Here is a 24,346-nt window from a genome sequence, read left to right as displayed (position 1 = left end):
AAAAAATGCAGAGTAATCTTTGCTATTTATTTTTTTTTCTTGGAGAGCTCAGTATTGTTCATTCGGTAATTTTACCGATTTGACATGTCATCATCATTGCTCTCCCTTTTTTTAATTTTTTTTTTTTTTAGAGTAATCTTTGCTATCGTTGAGGTGATACAACAGGTCATGGGTAGTAGGGATGTCGCAATCACAATTTTTTGGACCTAATCCAAAGTAGTGTTGAAGAGCCAGACATGACTGATCGCGATGCATGACGATGATAACTAAAACTAAAAGTGTACATTTAGTAAGATGGCACTTTTGAAAAATATATTTATTAGTAGTTGCAAATTACGAGTGTCGTATTTTATTAGGCAAATGCATGTTAAAACAGTATTTTAAAAGACTGATAGTTACTAATTTGGTCTGTAACATGTCAGAACATTCCATATGCAAAAATATTGATCACTGTTTTACACTTGCAAATGACGAGATTTAGATCATTTTAAAAGAAACGAGATATTCAAATGATCAATGGAGTATCGAAATAATTGTGAATTAATTTGATAATTGACTAATTGTTGAGTAATCAAATAATCGTTGCACCGCTACACCGAATCGAACCAAATCGTAATCATACTGAATCGAATCGCTCCATTCTAAAATCGAACCATTTTTGTATTGGATCTCACCTCATGTATCGAGAGGTGTGTCGAATCGTCTTACTTGGAGAGATTTACACCCCTAGTATTTACCTTTTAACATTAATGGTGGCTTCACAGATGTGAAAGTTACACCATCATACCATCACAAATGCTGGCTTTTGAACTTTGCACTGATTGCAATCAAGATGGTCATTTTCCTCTTTGGTTTCTTTGTGGACTCGTCAGACCACAGCACACTTTTCCCACTTTGCGTCAGTCCATTTCCTGAGCACACATAGCAATATCCTTTACACAAGTCACCTTTACACAATGATGCAGATTTTTTTCTTTGTGGACTCGTCAGACCACAGCACACTTTTCCCACTTTGCGTCAGTCCATTTCCTGAGCCCACATAGCAATATCCTTTACACAAGCCACCTTTACACAATGATGCAGATTTTTTTCTTTGTGGACTCGTCAGACCACAGCACACTTTTCCCACTTTGCTTCAGTCCATTTCCTGAGCCCACATAGCAATATCCTTTACACAAGCCACCTTTACACAATGATGCTGATTTTTTTCTTTGTGGACTCGTCAGACCACAGCACACTTTTCCCACTTTGCTTCAGTCCATTTCCTGAGCCCACATAGCAATATCCTTTACACAAGCCACCTTTACACAATGATGCTGATTTTTTTCTTTGTGGACTCGTCAGACCACAGCACACTTTTCCCACTTTGCGTCAATCCATTTCCTGAGCCCACATAGCAATATCCTTTACACAAGCCACCTTTACACAATGATGCTGATTTTTTTCTTTGTGGACTCGTCAGACCACAGCACACTTTTCCCACTTTGCGTCAATCCATTTCCTGAGCCCACATAGCAATATACTTTACACAAGCCACCTTTACACAATGATGCCGATTTTTTTCTTTGTGGACTCGTCAGACCACAGCACACTTTTCCCACTTTGCGTCAGTCCATTTCCTGAGCACACATAGCAATATCCTTTACACAAGCCACCTTTACACAATGATGCCGTTTTTTTTCTTTGTGGACTCGTCAGACCACAGCACACTTTTCCCACTTTGCGTCAGCCCATTTCCTGAGCCCACATGGCAATATCCTTTACACAAGCCACCTTTACACAATGATGCAGATTTTTTTCTTTGTGGACTTGTCAGACCACAGCACACTTTTCCCACTTTGCGTCAGCCCATTTCCTGAGCCCACATGGCAATATCCTTTACACAAGCCACCTTTACACAATGATGCAGATTTTTTTCTTTGTGGACTTGTCAGACCACAGCACACTTTTCCCACTTTGCGTCAGTCCATTTCCTGAGCCCACATGGCAATATCCTTTACACAATGATGCTGATTTTTAACCCAGTGTTGCCCGAGATCAACGATCAGGGGCAATCTATGTTGATTTTTGGGCTTGCCCTTATATGTAGAGATTTCAACAGATTCTCTGAATCTTTTAATGGTATTATGGATCGTAGATGATGAGTAAAAGGTCAACATCAGGCTGTTTTCATTTAGAAATATATTTGATCCTTTTTTTTTTTTTTTCTGGAGAGCTCAGTATTGTTCATTTGGTAATTTTACCGATTTGACATGACATCATCATTGCTCTCTCTTTTTTTTTTTTTATTTATTCATTTTTTCCATGTTTCTGCAGGGAAGCCTTTAAAATACAACAGGAATGATTTTCAGTACGGTATTTTTACTCTACCGTTGTGTTTATATACTTTCATTAAATGGCTGAAATGAGAACAAAAGGCTCTTTCAAAGATTGTCCATAATATTATTCTGGGCAGGCAAGTGGAAGTCATTTCATCCTGAGTGATAAGTTAGAGTCAAGAGAGTTGCCAAACGCTCAAGGTTCGTGGCTCTATCGGCCACTGCTACACCGCTGAGTGATTAGGAGCCAAATATGAGATAACGTATCTTAGATAGAGCAAAACATTACAGTCGATCTAAGCGCACAGTAAGAGTCCAGTAAAGTGGTTTGATCAAAGCCAAATCACAACTAGGAACTTTTTTCCATCACAGAACTGGCTGTATTTTTCTTTTAGAACGAAAACACAAGAGATGATAGTATTGCTGCTGTTTATTTGTTTTTCCAGATTTGCAGTTTTTGTGTTGTTATTGCGTTTGGTTATTTTTAACATCAGGATGCCTCCGCCATTTGAACTCAACAATGAAGCGTCCGTCCATTTTTACTTCCAGAAAAGGATAATATTGAGAAATTGTGCCTTTTATTGCTGATTCTGGCAAGGGGAGTGATTTATTAGACTCCAGTGTGTTTCTTAGTCATTGTTCTTGATTTCATGTTTTACATTTAAGCAGCTTGATTCCCTCGTATCTAACACTCGCCATTTCAAGAGAAGTTGGGAGAAAATTCCTCAATCTTCCTCACATACTGCTCCCGAGCCTGAACCTCCCCACGGCGTCTCTTTAACTCTCCTCGACACATGTGCTCCGAGACGATGTCTTCGTCTGTCAACACTGGACAACTTTCCAGAGGCTCCGTAGGAGAGAACCATTTCGCCTTCTTTTTGGAGTTCATCCGGGTGGATTAAGGGTTGTTTTTACACAAAAGAATCACAATCAGATGGTTGAAAGAGGTGCTAAATTTTGAAAGAAAGGCTTGTGGAGTCGGTTCAAGTTGTGTGAAATTGATGGCATGGCTCTCATAAAGATACAAAGCGAGACGGAGGGAGATATGGAGTGAGTGAGAGATATTGGGTAGAAGATAAACTGTCTGGCTCCCCCACAGTGTGGACTTGGATGGACTAGAAATGAGTAATGGGCGGCTCACTTGCTTTTGGTTGCAATCTCGCTTGGGTTTCTTAAAGCAACAATGAGATACAGTTGTTTCCTTTTTGCTCTTGGGCTCCCCCTAAAACTATGAAAAGCAACATTTGAAAACTCTTACCTGGCAACCTATTCTAGAAAGGTAAGACCATCAATATGTCAAATAAAAAAGCTGGCACAAAATATCTTCTAACATGCCAGCATTATTGTGCCCTACAGAAGAAAGCAAAGGTTCATAAGGGCACCCGTTTCAAAATAAAAAATAAAAAAATGGGTGAACGTCTTTTAACGTCTTTGCCGCTCCTCCGTAGGTTTTTGCAGAACGTCATTTAACGTCTTTGGCAGTAAAAGAGTTAATGAAGCTATTATGGTAATTTTATGCTTCCCTTCTTACTTTTTTGGACATTTTATGGCTATTTTTTCTACCCTTTTTGCTTTCCATTTACTGACATTTTTGGCAATTTTGTGGACATTTTATGATCATTTTCAAGATTTCTTCTTTTGTTGTTGGACATTTTATAGTTACTTCTTGAACATTTTCTTGTCTGCCTTTTATATATATATATATATATATATATATATATATATATATATATATATATATATATATATATATATATATATATATATATATATAATAAAATCATAAATTCTCCTCTTCCTTTTTGGAACTTTTTTGGTCACTTTTTTGACGTTTTTAGGATTAAAAAAAGTTTTTCATCTACCTTTCGTCTCTCTTTTTCTGACATCTAAAAACATTTTTTAATTATTTATTTTTAATTAATTATCATTTAAAGAATATTTTATCTAAAATATTAAAATGTAAAAAAAATTGGTGGTGTCAAAATTTGTGAGTTCATTTTGAGTGTTTTAAAGTTCCTTTAACGCCACAATTTTTTTTAACACACGGCCCCTTACCTATTATACCTGTAGCCTGGGGGAATTCCAGTCACAACGCAGCAGACACGTCCACATTATACATTTAATAATAATGCATATATTTGAGGAGACTGGGGTCAAGTTGTAAGTTACAATTTAAAAAATGTGCAGAATTTCCCGTTAAAGATTAGACAGCTCTTAATATAAATAAAATGTCCTCAACACAAATACATATCACACTCGCTTTTGATACTACAGTGTATCTTTTAATTTTAACTCAATGTTATGAATTATTATGAAATTACTGTTTTAATGATGCAGCCATTTTTCTATTAGTTACATTTTTTGAGTATGAAAACTTAGGGGAAAAAATCTTATTGTACATTTGGAACAAACAAAAAAAAATCTGTGATTAATTGTGAGTTAACTATTGAAGTCATGCGATTAATTACGATTAAAAAAATTAATCGCCTGACACCCCTAATAAATACATTTCTACTTCTTTATTTGTTTTTTTAAGAGATTCACAGGGGCCAAAAGAGAAGGGCTTGAGTACCCCTATCGAGCCTGTTTTCCCTGTCTCTCCCATCCAACACACCTGAGGATCGTTATCGGACTTCATGCAGAGCTTGCTGATTAGCTAATCGTTTGAAACACCTGTGTTGGCTGTGGGAGATATGGAAAACCGGCTGGATAGGGGTAGTTGAGGACCGCAATTGAGAACCACTGCTCTAACCGACCAGTGACCCTGGGAAGGATAAGCAAGACAAGATGGATGGATGGAGTTCAGATTATACAGCAGATGGGCATTGCAAAAACAGATCATCAATACACATTACTGTAACTATAGAAAAAGAGAAACTGACTGATTCTGCATCTTTCAATGTTAATTATCACACCATTACAACGCTCCTTCTTTACAGTAGCCAACAGATTAAAAAGTGTTTTTCTTTCCCTGCCAGATAGTTTACAGGAATTTCCTCATAAATCCTTCACTGATCAAATGAGGTGAGCATTGCCTCTGGTCTTGTCTTTCACACCTGCAACACAAATGGCTTCTTGATGTTTATTTAACATGGCATGTCTGCAGCTCAGCCAGAAGGGAGCGTGTAATCCTTGTGTAAATCGTAGCGTGTGTGTGTGTGTGGATGATCCCGTGTCATACTCCTGTCCATTTGAGCATATGTGGATTTGGAGGACTGTTTGACATACGTGAGCCTGTGTTTGGATGAATTAATCTTGAGCTTAAGTGACGGCCTGTTCAGCATCAAAAAGGATGCTCTTCTCAGTGTTATGGCAGTTACAAACTTGAAAGACAAACTTGAAAGAGGCTGTGACAATTTGCTAGTAGCAAAAAAAAAAAAAAATAAATAAATAAAATAAAAAATAAAATAAAAAAATAAAATGAATAAAAAATAAATAAATAAATATATATATATATATATACATTTAATATACATTTATTTATTTGCTACTAGCAGTAGTATATATATATATATATATATATATATATATATATATTGGCATTCGATCGAAATAAAATTCAAGCCGAAAGAATATGGCCGAAAGAGGATGTTGTGGTGATGCAAGCAAAATAGACAAAAATGCTGCAAGTAATTGTCTGTTTGAATTAAACACCAAACATGTGAGTGAGTGTCCGCCTTGCGGCTACCTGGCGTGTGTACCGGCAACTTCACTGTGCACACCGGAGAAGAAGAGGGTCGCTTGGTAAACTATCTGAAAAAAGAAAGCACTGCCGAGTGCTGCACTACAGGTGAGCCACTCTTTCTCCTGCAGGGCCTTTTTTTTTAGCGCTTCCACTTTTTCACTTGCATTCTGGTGGCCATGCTTAATACTTTAGCTAATGTTAGCACTATTGCTATCAATTGTTTTAAACAAGTAAACACTTACCACTATCTCCGGGACCGGGTGACTACAGATCTGTACAGGACGCCGTGTGTGACTTTGCAGTCCGTTCCCAAAGCCGATTGGCTGGTGCGAAGAATTATTATTTTTTTAAACAGTGGTGAATGTGCCGATTTTGAGTGTGCCGCACCGTGTCCCGCTCCAAATGCTCAAATGTTTAATGTACCATTCGCCAACATGTCTCTCATGTCTGGTGTGGACGCATTTCAATTTATATTGTGCTTTGTTAAAATGCCCGTGCTAAATAGGCCTATATATACCGTGTGTGTGTGTATGTATATATATATATATATATATATATATATATATATATATATATATATATATATGATATATATACAATATTGTATACTATATATATATATATATATATATATGTGGTATATATACAATATTGTATACTATATATATATATATATATATGGTATATATACAATATTGTATACTATATATATATATATTCATATATATCCACACACATTTGCCACAGGAAACATAGCGAGCCACCAACGTGAATGCTGACTGCATTTGCATCAATCATTCGTTGAAGGTCAGACAGCTGCAAGTGTTTCAAATCCTGACGCTCGACAGCAACACAATAGTGGCCATGCTTGAGCTGCACATTATCGTTAACAGCGGCATCTATTATCCTCTTCTACTGGCATAGTTGAACCCCAGGTCACACTAAAGCAGTTCCATGTGGAGATTATAGTCAGGCTACTGCACCTCGTCTTCCCGTTCGTCGTGTCTGTTTAGTCTTGACTTGTGCATCATTGAGAGGAAATTCAGCCATAAGTGATGACGTAACCATAGTTGCTGTATTTTCGATTAAATAAAACAGATTCTGCTTGGACCATGGTTCTTTGTTAAGCAAGAGAGAGTGGTCGAGTTGAAAATGCGTTGTGATTAACATAGTCTGGGCTCGATGTGATAACCCATGAGTCTGGTGAGCTCCAAAAAGCAGACATTGTAAGAGAGATATATTACAGAGGGGAGAAAGTGAGAAAACGCTTAAGTTACAGCTCAATTTGGAGATAACTCCTTTTGTGATTGTATGCAACGGCAAAGATGTTTCTATAAATCCTGGAAGGCTTGCTAAATAGGATCTTTGGATGAAAATTAAACACAAACTTGACAGTGTAGGAAACAGTCTTCGCTATTAAATGTCCATTAATTTTGATTAGAGGAGACACCCGTCTTGATAGATAGCGTTGCAACACACATACACAGGCACTGTACTAGCGTGGAAGGAGCTAACCCCATGAGTTTTCATGTGCGGACCAGCCAAATTAGGAAATGTCCACATGATAAAAGTGGGATGAAAGAACGACAAGAACACACATGCAGAACTCGAGAACCAAGTTTCAAAGAATGTGCACTGTTTGGGTCATTAATTTGTCCTTTTGCATCTATTTCTACATTTCTGGGTAGAATAATTTTATATTCAGATAGATAGATAGATAGATAGATAGATAGATAGATAGCTAGATAGATAGATAGATAGATAGATAGATAGATAGATAGATAGATAGATAGATAGATAGATAGATAGATAGATAGATAGATACACTAGCTAGCTACACTAGCTAGATAGATAGATAGATAGATAGATAGATAGATAGATAGATAGATAGATAGATAGATAGATAGATAGATAGATAGATAGAGTGTACACACGAAATGGATTGGGAAATATATTTGAAAATATGAAAATTGTATGCCAAAAAGTGAAAATAAGCACACCATCTGGTTGAGATAGCTTTAATGTTTGTATTTGTCTGAGGGCAACTGTCATTGTCTGTATCAAATGACACAAGACAGCCGTAATCAGGCACATTCCTGACCCAATGTGTCCCACAGGAAAGATTCCCATACGGCGTCACACATCTAAATCTTTCTCGATGAAGAAATTGGTCGAAGTTTATTGTTGTTTGGTTTTAAATGCATTCCCATGTCTTGGGTTCATTCTCTCGCGTAGGATCATACAAAATATAGAGAGCTGGGTTGAAACCGGATAATATGGGAAAATATACTTGTGTGGAATATATCTAATTGTCAATGTTTATTTGAATTAATATTTATGACTTGGCATATATAGAATTTTGGTCCATTTCAACTTGTTTACAATATAGATTATTATTAATCCTGTTTAGACTGTGTACAGAAATTACCATACTACACGGAAAGATGAACTTTTGTGCATTTTAACCTGGCCAATGGCAAAACAAAGAATGTTCTTCCTTTTTGGTCCCATTTTACACAGCTACTAGCCTCTTAGCTAACACAAAACTAATTTAGGTACTGTTTGTTGAGCTAAATTCATTACAGATCATTTATAGTTGACTGCGGATCCTACCAGTTGAGTGTTTGTTTTCCCGGATGCCAATTGGCCTATCTGCCTCAGAAGAGATGATAAGAAATGATATAGACCACCCGGTTCTCTGCACGCTGCTGCTCCTACTACCTGTAAAGTCCATTTCAGGGTTTAAGCTATCAGTTTGAAGCTACAAATCTGTACACATAAAACCCACAGAGGACTTCTTATTTTTGTATTTATGCTGACCCTTTTTGACATGACTATGGGAAACAAAAAACGTGGTTGAGTCAATGACTGGCATTTGGCCACTGGGGCAAAAGGTCACACAAGTCAACTGTGAGTTCAGACTAAGTTGTTACTCACCTAATCTTGACAGAGTTTAAGACGGAGAGCCTTAAAAATGGCTTTAAAAACAAACACCATGTAAGGCAGCTTCCAAAGGCATGTTCATAATTTGACCATATCGTGCCTAATACATGACTGAAGCGGTCTCCGATGCTCAATTTACACTGAGGGGAGTGTCAAATTTACATCGTGACAAGACAACAACCAAGTGATATGTGTCACATGTTTCACACTTCATATTGGAGCATAACAAGCAACCATTTTTTGGTGGTTTAAATGTGGAATGAAGAACAAAAATGTTGTTTAATGGAGATCAGCGGAAGAAGATGTCGATTTGATTTGTATCACGGGCCAAGGATGACGAAAATTGCTGTGAGTGTGTCATCGGTATAACAGCAATATTGACATTATTTTAAAACAGCTTCAACAAACACTGGAAAATTGAAAGACGGGGAGGTGTGGGAGGTGACACAAGAGTAATGTATCCGCTTTTCATTAATCTTTCCAATGAAGTAAGGTAGGGAATTTCCAGAATCTGAAAAGATGAAGCAGGAATGTCAACAAGAGAAGAATTTACTAATTGGTAGGGCGAGGAATTTCAGCTTGCAAACCTGTAATCTTAATAGACAGAAGCAGTAGACTCAGTCAGATAAAGAGCTGAGAGGAACCGTACAGTGTATAAACGGTTTGTTGAATGTGATGTTGCGTGACTGTTGAACTAATGGTCAACGTACCATATTATCCAGTCGCAGTGCAACCAGATGTTCTCGTTTGTTCACGTGTCCACTTATTAGGTCGTACACAAAGCAAATTTCATTTGATTTATTTGGTAGTTACTAACATAACTATGAGATTCATTTTTTTTTTTAATTATTTACAGTTTAATCCATTGTTGTTTACGTCGCAACACATTCTCTGCGTAGTGACGTAAATGGCCACTCCCTATCTGTCGAGCATTGCGAAACGGGTATAAAGAAAGCGAGGTAAGCCTCGTAGCGTTCCTAAAGTTTCTTTAAGAATGCTTACCTCGCTTTCTTTATACCCGTTTCGCAATGCTCAGCAGAGAGTGAGTGGCAACGAAAACAGCAATAGTGGGGTTTGCATCCACCCATTTTTATTCGAATTTTCAAGAAATACGAAAATAATACTGAATGGAAACGCTAGAAATTCGAAAAAGGGCCCAAAATTGGCAAAAAAGTTTTTACACTTACTTTGGAGGGGGTGGATTTTGAAGCGTATCGAAAAAAGAAATATGTGAATTTTGGCTATGAAAAGGCCGGGTACATGACGCACATTTTGGCCGGATATTACTTCACACTACGTTTGTAGTCACAAAGCAATGGTGGACGATAAAGTAAGGTATGTTTGGGGGAGGACGATGAAACAGAAATCTTTTTGGAATTAATTAAAGAAGCAAATATGAATGCAATTTCAGATGGAAAACAGCAAAGAAACTACGGTTTATCAAGAATTACAAAAGCAAACTCATACGACCTCATCGCACGAAGCTGTCACTTCCTGTTTTTCTTCTTCTTCTAAATTACTGGTGGATCCCATCTCTACTGTATGGTGTATACTGTATATCGCCACTTACAGCGGCGGAGTCCCCTCTGAATATTCGCAGAAGAACAGCTGGAAACGGGCAAAAGTCGCATGTCCGATTTGCGCATTTTCAGTAAATTTGCTTAAAGAATTCGAAACAATTGGATGGGAACCTGACTAATGGTGGCATACGTACAAATAAAGTTTCTCCAAAAATGTATTCAACTGGAAATGATTTTTGAAAAATGGATCTCATAGATATGTCAGTAACAACCAAATAAATCATATGGTCGGTGCTGGATTTCACTTTCCTTTCTTTTCTTTGGTCCTTCCTCGGGTCTCCTGACGGCCTCACGACTCTGGCTGGAAGTGTTCGGTTTAGGTGAACGGTATGGGATTTTTTAATAGGTTTTAGGTGAACTAATGAATATGCACGCACACACGCACATACACATACAAAAAAAAAAAGAGAGAGCAATGATGATGACATGTCAAATCGGTAAAATTACTGAATGAACAATACTGATCTCTCCAGAAAAAAAATATATAGAAAAATAAAAATAAATAAATAAATCATATGGAGCAAACCTTTCATTTGCAGAGTCGGGGTTCCTTCTAAACTATATGATTTCTAAATATCTACTTGGATAAACACAATGTTGTGGTATTTATTTATTTCCAGGTTCATACTGTGCCCCCTTTAAAGTGTTAAAACATTTATTTTTTTACATCCCCTTCATTATTTTGTTATTTATTTAGTTATTAATCTAATAAACTTGGGGCGCTGAAAGACAAACCGCCAGGCTTCCCATTTTGTCTCCCCCTATTGGTCATTGTTTTCATGTTTCTTGGACAGGTTGTGACTGGAGGATCAATAAAGTAATCTAGATCTGAATTTTACAATCAGAGTAAAGGAATGTGTTCTTCTGGCCAGTGCTTAGTGATAAAAAAAAAGGGTGCTGATTTGAGTCAAGGTGATGGAGTGTCCACTTTAAAAATTTGGAACGGTTTCTTGCCAAAGCGATACGTCCCAGAAGATGGGTCACTCCATAGTAACACCATCATCATTCCAAACACATCCATAAGCAGAGATGTAACAGATCGCTAGAAGTAAGTGTTTTATACAATCCAGGTCTACCATTTTCCATCTCTCAGCACCACCACTGCCGCTGTTTAGAAAAAGATCAAGATCCCTCTTTTGAAATGGACGTGGCTCTAAAAGGGAAACGTCAGCGAAGTGGTAAACATTCACAGTAATCTGTAACAATGATAGCAGGGGAGTCGTATCTTGAGAGATGATCCTGTTCTTGGCTCCCAAGTGAAAGCAATTTAGCAGTTCTGTCGTGATAATGTACAGCATGTGTATGTGGGGAAGCTCACACGTCCTTTTCGTCTGCGATGTTCTACTTGAAACTGTGCACACATTACAGTACATTCAGTAACCTAAACACTTGTCCTCTCGCAATGATGAACAACCCCTTTGCTCTTAAAATCTGACTGATCTGGATCTCGACATATACTTTTATGTGACACACATTGTTATTTATGTCATGGATGACCCGAAGCGGTTGTGTTTTCGGAGTTACCAGCCAATTGTTCCTCGTAAAATGTCTGAATAGAATATAGTTTATGTGGATAAAGCTGTATTGACATGGAACATTTAGACTGGTAATGAAATGGTACAGTCTGGTTTCTGGCTGTCAAGTTGTATCATTAGTGAAGTCACATACTTTAAATCCACATGTAACTTGTATGATCCAATCGCTTTCGGCATAATAAGACCTCGGTGTAAAGGTAACATAAGCATGTCTTTTGCAGTGATTTTTGGAAAAGCAGACTCAAAATTTAGCAGTTTCTAAATACAGAGCGTTGTGTTATTACACCTTCTGGAATGTCTCTTCTAAGTCTACTTTGTTATTGAAACACCAAATGTATTTCTATTCTCAAGCAAGTCGTGTTTTATTTGAATTCCTTTCTTGCAACCTTCAACCGCAGAAGGGAATGCAGACATATGTTCTACTTAAAGCATGAAAGTAGGTCTATGTAAGATGCATTAAAACACACACTTGCTTTAATAGGTTGTTCTTAGGTATCTTGGAAACCGCATTAAGCAGACTGGTATAATCAATTTTACCTCACCAAAAGGCATTAAAAAAATCGCAAAATCGCGTCAATTGTTATACGTCATCATTTGTTACTGACTCATTGACTAAGTTTATAAGGAAGCAGTAAACCTTTTAAAACCTGAATATTGGAAATATTCGGGTTTTGTAAGGTCATGTAAACACGCTTAATAACCCGAATATGCTCTTACTGAAAGACCCCCCCTTTTAACCCTGGGGAACCCAAGAACCCTTTTCTTCTTTCGAAAATTATGAATTATACATTAAATGACTGCTATAAATTCACTGAACACCAAAATATATGTTTTTTCAATGTTTTTTTCAATTTATTCCCTAATTTAGGATTAGGGCGAAATTTGACCCTTTGGGATTTAGGGGTATCATTTCGAAAAATCTGAATAACAAAAACTGTCAGTAAACTATTTAGAATTTAAGAAAATAATCAATCAAATACACAGCTACATTGAACAATATAATTTTTTTGTTTTATTTGTTGCATTTTAGCCATCTTGTCACCACCACTCTGGCTCATGTACTGTAAGTAAAATATTCATCCACTAGATGGCCCCATGCAGGGGTCAGAAGTGGCACTCTGGACTTTTGAAGTTAAATTTGTAAAAAAAAAGAAAGAAAAAAGGTCTTTGTTATTTGAGTAGCAGAATTTATAGGGGCCAAATTTGACCCCGTGGGTTCGCCAGGGTTAAAACCCAAATTCTTGCACAGATAAACGCATTCGGAATACCTCGATCGAACGGCGCATCGTTTTTCGCTGTGCGCATGCTCTCTATTCGCTTATTTTAATTTGCAAGGAATCTTGGTCTTTGTAGTCCGTCCCACTCGCTAAACGAGCCTCGCTTGAATATATTGATTTCTTTCACATTATTTTGCGTGTCTACGGAGAAAACGCCACAGTTTGTGCCTATTATACAAGTATATATAAATCCGTGCTGCTGACTTGTAATCTACCGGAAATACTCAAGCCGGTGTAAACAAACATGACGCTCACAGCAACAACAAAAAAACACTTCTAGAGCGAGGAGGGAACCGAATACTTTATTTAGCGTAGTGAGTGACATAAATATAATGTCTTTTATTGAACGTAGCAAGTTTTTTTTTTTTTTTCCTGGAGAGCTCAGTATTGTACATTTGGTAATTTTACCGATTTGACATGTCATCATCATTGCTCTCTGAACGAAGTAAGTGAAAAGCGGAATGATGTTATTTACGTAACTACATTGTCCGCGCATTGCGATCCGAATGGGATATTCCAATCAAACAAATGACATTTAAACGGGAGTATCTTGTTTCTCTTTTGTACCTCGCATTTATTACCGACAACGCTTCATTCAGTTACATTTCCCAAAAGACACATCATATCTGCTCAAGTTTCAGTCAACCATCTGTGCTTTCACTACCTTTTTCTCTCAAGGTGACTTAGGTTGTCTAATGTCTCATGTGGTCCTCAGCAGATGGACAAACCTCCAGTGTCGAGCTGTAGTTTATGAAAGGAGATTTAAAAACAACCGACACCATCCACAGAGTTCAGTGGTTTTACATTTCGCAACGGACTGAAATCATTTTACAAAACAAAGTAATACTATATGATTCACTATAATGCAATGTAATCTAACCTTGTAAAAACTATAATTCCAAATTAGTTTCACTGTCTATTTTTCAGCAAAGACCCCAGTAGACTGATAGTTAATATCGGTGCAAGGTAAATAAGTCGGTGAGTGTCCCACGACGGAAGAAAATACACTGTTTAACTTTTTCCATCACTGCCAAGTGATGATATTACACCGACAAGCGAACACAACTGTAGAACTGCATGTTTTAGTTGGAAAGCAAATCTTGTCTTTCCTATTACAACAATCTATTCATCACATCCATTTATTTTATGGAGTTGGGTATGGAACCTATCCCAGGTGATTCTATAAAAGAAAATCCTAAGCCTCTCCACCAGGCAGTCATTTATTATTAATTTTATTTACTTATTTTACTTATAAGTGTGAATGCTGTCAGCATTCTCACTTATCTGGTTTCTAAACTTTATTATTATTTCAGGTGCTATTTATTCTCCACACTTTTTTGCCATGCAAAAACTCCCACATAATACATAGGATGTACACCGTGCAAATTTCAACTTGCTTCAAAAGTTCATGCCTTCCTTGGAAAATATAGTTTGATTCCACATTACTTACAGTTTTCACACAATTTAATGTTAAATATCAACTTTCCCCCATTCATTTTCAATGGGACAGACATTGACATTTTTGACCAGTAAATAGGAGGCGATGGTTCGAATCCCACCTTAGACAGATTGCAGTTCAAGTTTTCTTTTTATAAATTTATCATTCAACTACAAATAATAATTTGTTATTTTCACAATTTATCGTTCAATTTAATTCATAAACATTCCGCTTGCATTCAGATTTTAGCATTCAGCTTTCAGAATTCCCACACAATTTTCTATAGAAATTGCACTTTGTCTAGTCTTCTTATGATATTTATACTTGTGATATCCATCCATCCATCCATTTTCTTGGCCGCTTTTTCCTCACAAGGGTCGCGGGGGTGCTGGAGCCTATCCCAGCTGGCTTCGGGCAGTAGGCGGGGTACACCCTGAACTGGTTGCCAGCCAATCGCAGGGCACACAGAGACGAACAACCACACTCACATTCACACCTAGGGACAATTTGGAGTGTTCAATTAACCTGCCATGCATGTTTTTGGAATGTGGGAGGAAACCGGAGTACCCGGTGAAAACCCACGCAAGCACGGGGAGAACATGCAAACTCCACCCAGGAAGGCCGAAGCCCGGACTCGATCTCACGTCCTCTGCACTGGGAGGCGGACGTGCTAACCAGTCAGCCACCGTGCTGCCCACTTGTGATATTTATTAATTAATTAATTTGTGTTATTTTGTTTTACCTGTATTTACTGCATTACCTATTTCTATTCAATGTACAGCACTTTTTTTTTTGCAGTGATTTTTATTTTAATATTAAAAGTGTTTGATAAACTAAGTGGAGCTCAGTTGAGATAAAAAAATATTTTTTACAAGAGAGACCTGGGCAAAACAAACATTTACAACAACAGACACCAAACATAAGAAAATATATTTAAAAAAACAAACAAACAGAAAATTAACTGTGAAAATTTGCATAAAATCTCCCGGATCAACAACAGTGCAATGTAATGCAAAATGATAGACTGAAGAATTGAAGGGATAGAATGGCAACATAGATATATTATTTATAAAGGTAAATATTTCTTTTTTTGCCTAAAAAGCAACCAGTCGTCATGAGTCCCGCTAGATCTCATTCTTGATTCTATGTTCCACTTTGCTTGGATTTTAATTCATTCTCTTTCCTCTATCATCAGATTGAGAATTACATCAAAGAAAGGATGAAAACAGAGATGGCTCAACTGCAACAGAGCGCTGTACACAACCACACGGCAGCCATGTTGGAAATGGGCACCAACCTACTCTCTCAAACTGCTGAACAAACACGGAAGCTGACTGATGTTGAGACACAGGTGATATTATGTTGATGTGTCCTATATAGCCACTAGAGTGAAAACAAGCCAGAAGATTAGGTGGCAAATCCAGGTCCAGAAAGTAAATCCCCTGCCACAGTTTGGCTATAGCCACTGATGCTAGCAGCTAGCTAGCTAGCTCCGTAGCAGGTAAACGAGCACCATGGGAGCTAGCTAGGGAGATAGCTAGCTATCACCTGAGTGTAAAGCCAAACTGTGGCAGGGTTTTTATTTTCTGGACCTGGATTTGCCACCTCTGCAGAAAAATATAAAATTTGCATTAACGAAAAAAAAAGTGTCCGTGTGCATGTGTGTCTCAGGTTTTGAATCAAACATCAAGACTCGAGATCCAGCTACTGGAAAATTCTCTTTCCACTAACAAGCTGGAGAAGCAGTTAATGGTCCAGACCAATGAGATCAACAAGCTCCATGATAAGAACAGGTAAACAACTATAAACAGTTCAAGCAAACACATCTAGCTACATCAAAAGGAAGGGTTGTAAGTTAAATAAAAATGCTATCAAGCAGTTAGTTGACTATGTGGCACAGTAAGTCTGGTACAGTGGTTTAAACGTTTATTAGACTGCCACCTAAATTGAGGCTCATGCCTTATGCTTATTGACTAAAATGGCAAATGATGATGTAGTTTAAAAATGTTTTGTTTTATTTTATTTTTGTTTACATTTTTTTTTTACATTAATACTAAATTGCACGTTCACTGACTTAAGAAATTGTGCGGATGTAAAATTGATGTATGAAGTGATGATTGGATAGAGACAAACATTACAGTTAAAAGAGAATAAATGTAATGTTTCAATCATTTTGGGGATGCCAACAACCCCTTAAAAGTCCTTTTTTTTGTTTTTTAAACTCGTGAGTCTGGAGTGAGTAGCAATTGAATGTACAGTAAATTGTTGCTGTTATGTGATGTCTGCATTCAGTTTCATCCCAAAAATGTAAAAATAAAAAAATAGGGAAAAAAATGGACATACTGTAAGTGTTTTTCACATAGCAGCGGCGATATGCTCATCTAATGTAGCATTACGTTCAAAACTTCACACCTGAAAAACTGCTCTGTAAGAGGCCAATACTAATTGCCACCATATGCTAAATTAACCCAGGCATGAGGAAATGCAGTCGAAATTTTGTGATAGGTGATATAGCATGACTCCTTCTTGTGACTGCCTCAAAGTCAACCCATCCACATCTGGCTACATAAGCATTCATGTTTGCACCTGTTTTTGCATGTAAAAACTGTAAATATATATTGTTCTGTTCAAACAATGTATCTGAAAGTTTTACTGAATTAAAAAAAAAATCCTGTCTGAAAACAGTGTTTATAGAAAAATACATTGCTCATTGGGGATCATTTAAAATAACGAAACACATCATGTCTATGATTCTTTAAAAAAAAAGGGGGGGGGGGACTGACGATTACTTTGAAAAATACACCAGAGGCTTATTAAGATTCCCAATAAACTCATTTTTTATCCCTTGATTTGAGAATATCATCTACCAGGAATGAGGTTGAAATATACATATTGCACAGGGAATGATGTTCATGACAACCTTATTCTGAACCATCTATTCTATTCATTTTGTAGTGTTTGGATTATTTTATTCTTTTTTTTTTGTAGTCTGCTGGAGCAGAAGATGTTAGAGATGGAATTGAGGCACCATGAAGAATTGGAGACTCTAAAGCAAGAGAAAGGAAGTCTTCAGGTTCTTGTTGGGAGGCAGAGTGGCGTTATAAAAGAGTTTGAAGCCCAGCTGAGCCGGACCACGGGAAACAGCACTGCCCTGCAAAGGCAGCAGCAGGAAATGATGGACACAGTCCACAACCTGCTCAACCTTTGCTCCAAAGATGGAGGTAGGTTCGATGGCGGGTGACAGTTTACCTTAGCTGCTCACTCTTACCAGTTATATTTAACAATTTTTCCAAATCGTCTTGGGACTAAAAAAAACACCATGTTAGTGACCCCTGCCCTAACCCAAAAAAGGCCAATTGGTACTCGTCAGACCACACGGGGTAAAAAAAACAGTTTGACTAACAAAATCCTGAACCAATGTACCATGAACTTGTTTTGAAATATTTTATTTCTCCGGGCAGATGCTCCACCTTAAACATCACTGATTTTCCAATCGTCTTAAAATTATGATGACAATCATGACACCATTGTGTAAATCTTACCCCACCGTAGGAAACATCGAGAATCAGTGCCTGTAAAAATCTAACGCAATAAAAGCAGCGTGAAGCCAGCAATGTGTTTCTTGTTTTAACCTGGCTACTTCTGTTGAAGAGGCTTAGGCTTTCATAAACCATCATGATACAAGATTTGCAACAACTGTTTTTCAAGCTTTATTTATAAAACAGCTGTGCAAATTTATTGAAAGAAATGTCAAACTGGATTCCATTTACAAAGACAAAGGATCATTTTATTCCTCTGAGTCTGACTCACTTGTGATAAAATAAACTCACAGATTTTTCCGTAAGCCCGAACATGACCTAAGACCAATTTTTATTTTGATCAAATGCAATTTGTTAGTTTTTTATCACAAACATACAATTCTAAATGGGAGATTTAACAAGAATGTATGCAGAGGGGGCAAATCCAGGTCCAGAAAGTAAAACCCTGCCACAGTTTGGCTTTAGCCCCTAGTGCTAGCTAGCTAGCTGCGAACAAGGAAGTCTTGCGGTAACGACTAAAAACACATTTATGCTAAATCTACAACAGTCCCTAGCAGGCGAGCACCATGGGTGCTAGCTAGCTAGCTAGCTAGCATTAGGGGGTAAAGCCAAGCTCCCAGCTTCCAAGCAGGTAAACCAGGATCAAGGGTGCTCGCTAGCTAGGCAGCTCACTAGCATGTAAACAAGCACCAGGGGAGCTAGCTAGGAAGCTAGCTAACTAGCACATGAGGCTAAAGCCAAACTGTAGCAGGATTTTTACTTTCTGGACCTGGATTTGCCACCTCTGAATGTATGCATCATTGCAGTAGTTGCTAGAAAAATCTTGATAGGACTCGCACAGAGCTAGAAATTTTTCAACAAAAGGCATCATGTCGTCATGAGCGGATAGCTGCTGAACATGATTAATAAATGTTGCTTGCTTTTGTAATATTAATGGGCTGTGCAATATAAGGTCACGGGTGTACTGACCTCCTTGTAATCCATCCCTTTCGTCTGGATTTGTTTGTGTAACATTTAATTACCAAAGTCCTTGGAGACCATCTTGGCTTTCCTGCTGAATATGTATTATCTCAGCCTCTTCATGTAGGTCCAAATACAACACATGCGAAAATGGGTTTACTGGAACTGTCATGTTGAATGAAATTCTCCGTGAATAAATATTTGATCATTTTTACCTTGCTTGGCTTTCGCTACAAGGTCTTTTATCAAATATCACTTTATTGAATCTTGTGGGGATCAGCGGCAGTCTTATCTACGCTGCAGTATGGCGTGCAGTGTGGCTGCTAGTGTGTGGTGGGTCCTTCCCTCCGCTGTTGTGCGTTTCAGGGTTGAGGCGGGTGTGCAGGTTAGAGGTCATTCCTTTCCTAACCCCAGCCTGAAAGAGTCAAACTGTAATAGTTCCTGAGGGATGGCCCGTCCGAATGAGGTGACGGGTGGGTGGATGGAGCTCACTGATCATTTGGCACACTGGCCTTGTTTTTATAACACATAAAAAAAAAAAGTTTTGATCATACTTTATTGTTTTGAAATTGAATTGAGTTGGAATTATTTCCGACAGCACCACGATCGCCACAAAATCAAACAAGAAAATGAGGGGAAAATATCCTCAAGCATATACACAGATCCTAAACCGTGGTGTCAAGCGTACGGCCCGTGGGCCAGATTAGGCCCGCAAAGGGATTTAATCCAGCCTGCAGTCTAGGAAGAGAATTGTTGAACCAGTTTAAGATTACAAATTGAATTGTTGACCAATTAACAAAAATAACTGCAATTGCTAACACAATTGAATTAAATTAATCCAAAATTAATATCCATCCATCCATCCATTTTCTTGGCCGCTTTTCCTCACAAGGGTCGCGGGGGTGCTGGAGCCTATCCCAGCTGGCTTCGGGCAGTAGGCGGGGTACACCCTGAACTGGTTGCCAGCCAATCGCAGGGCACACAGAGACGAACAACCCAAAATTAATATATTAAATGTAATTAATTATGAGTTTATAAAATTTCATATTTTTACTTTGGATAAATGTTTTATTCAATTAATTCAAGTGAATATTAAAATGTTAATTAATCAATCAATTACATGTCATATAATAAAACCACATCCCTGCACAAACTACCACAATCTTAAGAATGTATTTAAGTAGCTACTTTTTGTTCAAATCTTTATTTTTTGTGATTAGAACAAGTATATACAAGTCAAGGGAATTACGTTTGTAATCACAGTTTATAAACTGGGCAGTGGTTCCTATTAACTGCTGTATATTGACACTAAATTGCTGTAGAAATCAAAAGCAGTTTGGGGTTCTTTTCCTAATAATATGCTGACTCATGTCTGCTAGTCATTTCATTTTTCACAACACTGATCTTTTACAGACTTGTATTTATCTCCAAACACTGCATGTACAACTTTTCCATGTGTGTTTTCCAATATTGCAGTGAAAGCAGATATTTTTGATGTGGCTAGATGAAGCAATTTGTTTAAATTGTATTCATTACCCAAAGCTCATTAGGGTGCAATGAGCCGCAGACTGCCATTAAAAGTAATTGACCACAGCTTTGGAACACTCTTTTAAAGTTGCTGGCTACAAAATAAGAATTTGTTTTACAGTTTTCTGTTATCTTGTGGAATTAGTGTTATTCATCATTTTTATTGCTTCTTAACAGAAGGAATGAGGTTGAAAAAAAAATAGAAATGAAAATAGGATCGTGTGCAACTCCAATTTGCAAGAGTAAATATGAGATCTTTAAGATTAGTACTTAGGCGTGTGTATCCCTAATGGCCCGGCATAGCTAAATATTATATTAGGTATATTTTTATATTGCATTGACATTCCATTATTTCCAGTATTTTTTATGCCAAACCTTTTGCATCCAGCGGTCAGAACGATGCCGATTTAACTACATAAAGTCCCACTGTATGTCAAATTAACTCCAAGTGGGTAAACAATGCATCAACAAATGCATTTGAATACTAATACTTATGGTCTTTTCTAATATTATCCTTATGGTCTTTTCTAAATTTTGTGAGCAAAGGTGGCAAATGCAAGTCCAGAAAGTAAAAACCCTGCCAGTTTGGCTACTAGCTAGCTCCCTAGCTAGTTCCCATGGTGCTTGTTTACCTGCTAGAGAGCTAGCTAGCTAGGTAGCATCAAGGGTTAAAGCCTAACTGTGGCAGGGTTTTTACTTTCAGATGCTAGATAGCTAGCTCCCAGGATGCTCGTTTACCTGCTAGGGAGCTAGCATCAGGGGCTAAAGCCAAACTGTGGCAGGCTTTTTACTTTCTGGACTTGGATTTGCTACCTCTGTGGGAGTTTACAGAATACCGTGCAATAGTACTGACATAACTTTGTCGTTCTGTACATCCTTCAACCAAATATGTGCAAGAACTTCATTGGCTCATGTAGTGAATCAGGCTCAGCTGTACTTAAAGACTGATTACAGTCACATGGGAGCAGTGATGTCTATAGCAGTCCATTTAGCTCCAATTTTCACTCTCTTCAGTTCCAGGATTTGGGCTCATTTGGCACAAGTACTGATTTATGCAAACACCCAAGGCCTATTGGTCTTTTCACATGAACCCCCTGCTGAATATGAGTCCCCACTGAACCACTAAATATTTTACTGCAAACAAATATTGGGACATAAATAATATTTGGAGATCTGGGCAGCATGAGGTACAAGGGAACCAGTCTTGTAGCGGCACGTCCAGTCCCAGAGTGGTTTTCTTCCACTTTGGGAAATCTCAGTAGCCATCGTGAAATAATTGTCAACACTAATTTCAGGCCAAAAAAATCCTCCACCAACATTAACCTCCCAGGCTCCTTAAAAGTACCCCGCTGTCAGCCCGCTTGGGGTAAATTACCGTCTGACAGGGCTATCCTTTGTTGTATTACATTCTGGGGTGCAAAGGCCCGCAATGTCGACCTGTCACAGCAGGAGGGTCTTGTCACTGACACTTAATACTTTGTCAAAATGGCCAAATACTGTAGTGGACCCAAATAAACGACCTACTTCCAAAGGAGGGGTCCTTTGCGCACGGGCGGATCAAAGCAAAAGCAAAAGGATCACTGACTCATTTCACTTTCCAATGACATCTTCTTTGACTCCTCAATTATAACAATAAAAACAATGGGGTGAAAACTGACGTGAACCCATTAAGTGGGAGGAGAGAGGCACAGAAGAGGATGTTAAAAAAGAAAATCTGAAGGAATTTCCATCACTATAACAAGGCTTTGAAAGTAAATATAAACCACTTGTTATAACAGGAACTTGAAATTTATAGCTTGTAGTATTTTGTCCATAGCCTCATGCTTGGTTTCAAAATAGTGCGGCCATAATTATCTACAGATGGAAATGGATGCAGCTGGTCTGTCAAAGTTTGAAGCCCTCTCGGAGAGAGTGCGGAATCTGGACGGTGAACTCCGGTTCTTCTGCTAATAAGCTAGTTGACCTCAGATTTTATCTCGAAGTTACAAGATACTCGCAGCGAGACTTCGCTGTCTATCTTCTGCCTTCTGATTCTCCAATCATGAAAAACGAGATCTCCGGTAAACGTTACTCACTCAATTCTATATAAGAATACTGTAAAGGGGACTAATAAAATGAAGACTGGTAATAGGAAAAGTATAATTCAAATTTAACCCATCGTCAAGCTACAATCTACCGAAAAGTGTTTTTAAATGGAAAAATTGGCGGGTGCACCAACCACATTATAGGTAGGATACATACTCTCTGATGTACTTTTTGTTTCTATTCCACTGTTCTCTTCCAACAATAATATCATAAATCAATCGAGCAACAAAAGTCAGTAATGGTTTATAACAAACTTGCAACTGAATCAAAACTCAAACTATTACATGATGTGCGTAGATAAAGGATTTATTCACATTTGATTGCTTTCTTGGACTCCCCTGGTTACACAAACTGTTGCCTAGCCACTTGTTGCAAAGACCATAATGCCTCAAATCCAAATGAAACGCCTAATCAAATACACTCAATGAAAATAAATGGTATAAAGTGAAGGAAACTAATTTTAAGAGACGTATCGTGCTGGTGTGTGTGCAAATATTAAATATATGTCGGTGTGTCTTTTATGGTTAAATCGTACTTTTACAGGACTGACACGTTAATTAAAATGAATGTAAAATTACAACAAAAAGTCATTGCATTATGCCCTGTCGAAACCTTGATACTTCTACTATAGTTAAAAATTCTAATTTCGCCTTGGCGTGCACTTGATAGGGACTTAATAAATTGGGTTGCTTTTTAGCAAGTCAACCAGGAAAACGTTTGACCAGCCTGAAGATGTAACTAAAACAGGATAACAAACCTCCGGTAACAAAAGTGCTGCAGATGATTGGATCTGCTCAGGAGGACCAGTAGATCACGAGGCTAGTGCAAATGTGAGCGATCAAGGTACAGGAGGGAGAATAGCTTGGTAGAAAGCTAGTTAACTGTGACTTGTGTAGGTTTTGAAGACCTAAGCAGCTGCAAATCTAGCAGGGATCACATACTGTAAAGACTACAGCTCTTGATCCAAAGACTTAAATTTGACAAACTGACAGAGGTGGGCGCGTCAATTAATTTTGAGCGTCCGTCATTCGGCAATCGTCAACAGTCAGGACACCCTTCCGTCATCATCAACCCGTCAATATTTCAAGCCGAACTGCGTTGTAGTCTTCAATCCGTTATTCGCCGATTGCTCAGCAAAATGAGCGTCCGTCAATGCATCCGTCATTCAAAGTGGGCATCCGTCAATGCTACGTTATTCGTCAATCCGTCAGCAAAATGGGACGGCCGTCATTGATGGATTGCCAAAATCATCCTGTTATTGATGGATTGGCGGACCGTCCGTCAATATTGACGGAATGCCCACCTCTGCAAACTGACCCAAACTTGTCTTTGTGGCAAGCAAATTGGGCCAAGATGCAGCGTGATGAGATGCTGGTTCGAAGCATACCTCTGGGCCAAGCTGTTGTGAAGTCTCTCTTTGGGGAACAAAAGGAACCGTATCATTTTTTGAACGCCAACC

General features: G+C 38.0%; 1 protein-coding gene across 1 annotated transcript in view; it reads left to right on the top strand.

Moving 5' to 3' along the window:
- Nucleotides 1-24,346, top strand: part of angpt1 (angiopoietin 1) — a 55,982-nt gene that overhangs the window by 7,392 nt on the left and 24,244 nt on the right. Inside the window, exons 2-4 of the mRNA XM_077548661.1 lie at nucleotides 15,972-16,127; nucleotides 16,448-16,569; nucleotides 17,765-17,997. Of these exons, the coding sequence (XP_077404787.1) occupies nucleotides 15,972-16,127; nucleotides 16,448-16,569; nucleotides 17,765-17,997 (511 nt within the window). The remainder of the gene's footprint in view (nucleotides 1-15,971; nucleotides 16,128-16,447; nucleotides 16,570-17,764; nucleotides 17,998-24,346) is intronic.

The sequence above is a fragment of the Vanacampus margaritifer genome, chromosome 17, assembly GCF_051991255.1.
Source record: "Vanacampus margaritifer isolate UIUO_Vmar chromosome 17, RoL_Vmar_1.0, whole genome shotgun sequence".
In the NCBI taxonomy this organism is placed as follows: domain Eukaryota; kingdom Metazoa; phylum Chordata; class Actinopteri; order Syngnathiformes; family Syngnathidae; genus Vanacampus; species Vanacampus margaritifer.
This window is presented reverse-complemented; position numbering and strand designations above follow the sequence as displayed.